General features: G+C 36.9%; 1 protein-coding gene across 1 annotated transcript in view; it reads left to right on the top strand.

Annotated features, from left to right (window-relative positions):
* Positions 1-310: 310 nt before the first annotated feature.
* Positions 311-5,354, top strand: part of PAPSS1 (3'-phosphoadenosine 5'-phosphosulfate synthase 1) — a 40,755-nt gene continuing 35,711 nt past the window's right edge. The window contains exons 1-2 of the mRNA XM_035888925.1: positions 311-422; positions 3,979-4,214. Of these exons, the coding sequence (XP_035744818.1) occupies positions 311-422; positions 3,979-4,214 (348 nt within the window). The remainder of the gene's footprint in view (positions 423-3,978; positions 4,215-5,354) is intronic.

Genomic DNA, 5,354 nt, shown 5'->3' with positions numbered 1-5,354 from the left:
CTCTAGCAGTTCATCCCTGTTTTTATAGTTGATTTTTCTTAAACAAGTTGTATTTGAAAGTAGTAGTTGACTAACCCAGCAATCCCAAGTTTCACAGAAGGAGCACAAGGGATGTGGCTTGCTATGGGTGGCTTTTCTAATTTCCTTTGTGTCCTTTGATCTGTGCTGCAGCTGATAGATTGGGTATTGTTTTTGCTTCCATTGGTCTGTCTCCAAGTTGGTCTTTGTGGCTGTGAATAAATTTTAGTATGCTTTGCCAGGTCACCCTTTCAGAAGTTAAAGATCTCATCAACTTCTTCTTTTACAGGGAATGCAGAGGGCAACCAATGTTACCTACCAAGCTCATCATGTCATCAGGAATAAGAGAGGCCAGGTGGTAGGAACAAGAAGTGGTTTTCGTGGATGCACAGTCTGGTTAACAGGTACAGTCATGGTTTTCTGAGGATCCTTTTGCTTTAGTTATTCTTCTGAAAAGCTACTTAGCGGTAGCTCCTTTTTTTTTTGTACAAAGTTGAGCATTTGTGGAAGACCTTGAGGCAATGTTATTACTATTTTTAGGTAGACTAGCAAGAAATTTCTCTGGGACAGATAGTAACTTGAGAAAGTATTTTGTTCAGTGCTCTAAGAGCATTGTTTATTTGGCACTGCCTGCTACTTAATTTTGGTCGAATTTTGGAGTGTATAGGGGTTTTTTTTGTGTTTTAACCAATTCTGGCTCTTCTTACTGTCCATTTTACTTATTAACAAATGAAACCTAACTTTTTTTTTTTTTTTAAGAGTCTGTGTTTCTGAATCTTCTATAGAGATCTCTTCTCTTTGGAATGTTCTTGTCTCCTTGGGTTGAAATAACATTTAAACATAAACCTGTGCCTTTGGACAGCAATTGCATGTTGAGGCAATGCATACTGGGAGTTACTTTTAAAATCAGCACTGTGGGTTTTTTCACTGAATTGTTTTGATTGTAAAAAGAGAGGGTAAGTAAATTCTGGAAGAAAATTGTTTCATAACTGTGAGGGGATTTTTTTTTTTGTTCTGTCTCCAAAGTTTCTGGAAGCTTTAACATATTTCCTTTGGAGTTTTTTTTCAGTTAAAAATGAAAATAACACATTCTGTTATATTTATTTTCTATTTAATTAGTTTGTAAACCATTTAGAGCATTGCTGCATTGAGATACAAAACATCTTCACAGGATATTAGAGAAACTTACTACACCAAGTAGAATTTGTTTCCATTAGTGTTCACGGTGTGAAAGGTAAAGCAGTAGTTGATAAGAAATTGCTGGGAGCCATTCTAAACAGATTTGATACAGTAGCTTGCTGCCATGTATTTCTTTGGTAAAGAATGGAGTCCTTTCTCTCCCTGTTTCTGTCACGTAGCTCCAGCCTGTCTGTCGATGTTTGAACGAGCTGTTAGGCTGCCTTTCTTTCTCCTGGTAATTCATTAATACTATTTTGAAAAAGGTCATGATAAAAATGTTTTTGCAGTTATCTACAAAGCAATGTTTTCCAATCACCATTCTTTTTAAACAAATGTAATCTTAATGCCCAACTTCAGTTTTCTTCAGGAGGAGGAAGGGTGGTTGGTGGTAGAATACAGAAAAGTCGGAAAGCTGTAAGGTGTTAAGAGTGTGTCAGGGAAGCTAGGTTATTGAAGGTGTTTGAGCACTAATGTTAGGGAGTGAAATGGACCGTAGGTGTTGAAGTAAGCAATACTACCCATTCTAGAACTGTGCAAACATGAGTCTTCAAAACTCTGCTAGGTTTTAGAATAAAAGCTGTAACAATGGCATACTCCCTTCAAGATTCTCTCACCTCGTCAGCGTTCATGGATTGGGAATGTATGTAAAGTTATTTCAAAGATCGCTTTTCATTTTTAAGCTAAGATTTATATGACACCTAAATTCTAATGTATGTCTTGTGCTGTCGAGTCAGAGGGTCATAGTGAAAAAAAAACCCTGGGGATTGTATCAAAAATATGGAGAAGCATTACTTTCATGTGTAAAATAATACGCATTTTTGAAAGTCTAAGTTATTTTAAAGACTTGTCAGCTCAAAAGCTGTTCTTAAAATTCATTATTATATAACCTTAACTTCTGCATTTCATTCAACATTGGAGACCAAATGATGTATGAAAAGCTAGAGCATTTGAGTGAATAGCAAGCTAGATGTGGGGAAAAAAATTGCAGTCAACTGCATCAAAGAGAAGTAAATGAAGTTGCCGAAATTTTAATTTGGACTTACTTTCTAGGGTGGGGGTGTACTTAGTTGCTGCCAAAAGAGAATTGCTCTGTTTCCAGCCTTGCTTTCCTTCTCTTGCCTTGCACAAGCTGTAGTGCTTGCCCAACCCAACCCTGAGCTGATTCAACTTGATTCATCAGTGAACTTAACACAGTCTCCACACACACACGAAAAAGGGGAAAAAAAAAGAAAAAAGGGAGGGGGGGGGGGAAAGATTGGCAAACCAAGTTGGCTAATGGGGACTGGAGATAGTGGAATAATAGAGGCAGGATGGTGTGAGTGGAGAGAGGGGAGGGCAAGACAGCAAGACCTCCCCTTTGGAAGCTCGTTCTGGCCTGTCATGACATTTGGTTTCTTCATGTATGGCTGTTGCTCTTTTCAAAATAGATAGGTAAGCATTGACACAAGAAACTTGAATTGTCCAAGAAAATGTAGATAATTTTTATAGATGATAATAGATCATCATTCACAACTGCAATTTGTTGGGAGTCTTGGGTACAAGTCAAACCATACTGAAATCTGTGAGATGGATGTGGGAGCTTTTTTTGTGAGGTGTAGGATTTGTCCTGGGATGCACATACTCTTATGTTTTCAGTAGACTGCTCTGCATCTTCTAGATATTAAATCGAGTGAAGGAAGAACCAATGCAATGACTCCTCTTCTTTTCTTTAAATTATCCAAAACTATTGCAGGTGTCTAGATTTCCTTTGCACTTTGTGTTTTCTTAGAAGATACTTGTTAGCATGATTGTCATCCTTTGCTGTAAAGGTCTTAGAAGTAATACCAAACTGCTGTTTTGTGTGACTTTTTTTTTTTTTTCTTGTTTGCTTCTTCCTCTGAAAGCTAGAATAAATCTTAACCACCACTAATAAAGACCAAAACATTTTTCTTCACCCACTAGTGTTATTTTTTTTAGACTACCATTACTCTGTTTTGGTTTTTCTTACTCAAAGGATTAATGTCATCTTATGAAGATCTGAGTTTGTGTCCCATTTAGGAACTGATTTCTCTGTAAAGGTTGAAGTATGCGCTCCAGATAAACTCCTGAAACCTAGTCTGGAAAATTATTTAAATACATTTCCAACTTAAAACAAACAACAGACTTTTTAGTGCCAGCAAGATTTCTCAATTCTTTAAAGGTTTCTTGCTGAAGATTCAGAACTGGACCAAAATTTAATCTTAAAATTGTCTTTGCTAACACGCTTCGGTTAATGGAGCATAACTGCTGTGTGTGAGTCTTGAGTGAGTTTTGTTGTGGTTTTGATGTCTTAATTCAGTGCTGTTATTCTGCAAGGAGGAAGAACAGTGTGTGGTTTGGTCTGATCCCTTTCTTTTGTTGACTGAAATTCACTTCAGTGTAAGATCTTCCTCTTGTGATGTAAACATAACATCTTAACTTTGTGCTGGGTTTCTGAATTTAACTTACGCCAGTAGTAACAACTGCCAGCAGCAGCACTGGGGAATGAGCACCATGTCTATAAGTGTCAGCAGCTCTCAAGGCCAAAGTCTTTTATCTGTTTCTAATTGCACACTTAACTTTGTGCCTTACTCTCCCGATACTGATTGTCTGTGTAAAAGGCACTTGGCTTACATTGCAGGTAAGCATCTCTGAAAGGCATTGCTGTTGATACCTGTCACTCTGGGTTTTTCATACTAGCAGTGGTACATGTACTACAGTTTGCCCTAACTTGTTCCTTTCTATGCTTATAATACATATTTATATTATTATTGAATATTCTAGGTCTATCTGGTGCTGGGAAGACTACAGTGAGCATGGCACTGGAGGAGTATTTAGTATGTCACGGCATTCCATGCTACACATTGGATGGTGACAATATTCGCCAAGGCCTTAATAAGAACCTGGGTTTCACACCAGAAGATAGAGAAGAAAATGTCCGTCGTATTGCTGAGGTTGCTAAACTGTTTGCAGATGCTGGTTTGGTGTGCATTACTAGTTTCATCTCTCCTTATACTCAGGTAAATGTGAAATTCCTCTAAATAAAGCGTAGGGAAAATAAAAAATGTCACTCAAATTTAGTTACAGGAATCCCTTGCTGAACTTAGTCAGAATCAAATGCTTGCTTGGTTTTTTTTTTAATGACATTTGTGCTTTCTAGAGATGATTACTCAAATTTCAGAAACATTAATCTTAAATATAAAAAAAGTTTACATTAGTCCTGTAACTGTCCTTCAGTCTACTAGGCAGAATTATTAATCTAATATTAGGAAAAAAACCCAAATGATACTTGAAGAAAGAGTTGTAAAAGTACAATATCTTGTTTGATCCATGTAGATTCCAGTTCTTTATAAGTATGAAGACTAGGTATACATTTAACTTGAAGACTCAGTTAAATTGTTTTTAAAAGCAACTTTTCCTTCAGTGAATGAATGGCGTGAGCTGTATTTTACCGAGTAGCTTAAGGGAAAAATGTTTAATTGCCCATAGTTCTTTTTACTTTATTTCACGCTGTGTACACAACATGACATTCAATAATACTTAACCTAAATCCATGTTTGCATTGTTTTGTGAAGACTTTTTTTCATCTGTCTATGAGAACATGGATGGGAGAGATAAAAAGGATGTGTGAACATCAAGCGTCTTGAAGAATGACCCAGGGGCTGTAGCTCAGATGTTTCACAGCATGTGAAAGTGTTATTTCTTCAATTATAGTGGTGCAAACAGTTCTTCTGATAATAATTTGGGGACCTCAAGATCCTGCAGTAAAACATAAGTCTTTAGATAGGAGGAAAAATAACTAGTAAGAGATAGCTTTAGTGGATTTTTTGAAAGTTTTTTGTTCTCTAAATGAAGTTCACCAATTGTTTCAATGCTTGGCAAGCTGTACAAATAAAATAATACTTGGAGTATACAAGTCTCGTCAGATTAATGGATATAGAGAAATCTGGTGCTCTGGAAGAGAGCTCTAGTTGTATCAGGAGCAGCAGATGACTTCTGCTTTAGCGAGCTGACTTTAGTGAGCTAGGCAGATGTAACTGTTGGGGATGCAACCCCTAAGATAGGGGCAGGTATAGAAAATTCTGCACTCTATGCCTGGGTTTGGGGGGGGTGGGGTTTTTTTTTTGTTTTTGTTTTTTTTTTTTTTTAAATAAATGAGG

This window comes from Egretta garzetta, unplaced genomic scaffold (genome assembly GCF_000687185.1).
Source record: "Egretta garzetta isolate BGI_Z169 unplaced genomic scaffold, ASM68718v1 scaffold41, whole genome shotgun sequence".
NCBI lineage: Eukaryota > Metazoa > Chordata > Aves > Pelecaniformes > Ardeidae > Egretta > Egretta garzetta.
Note: the sequence above shows the minus strand (reverse complement) of the source record. Positions and strands in the feature narration are given on the sequence as shown.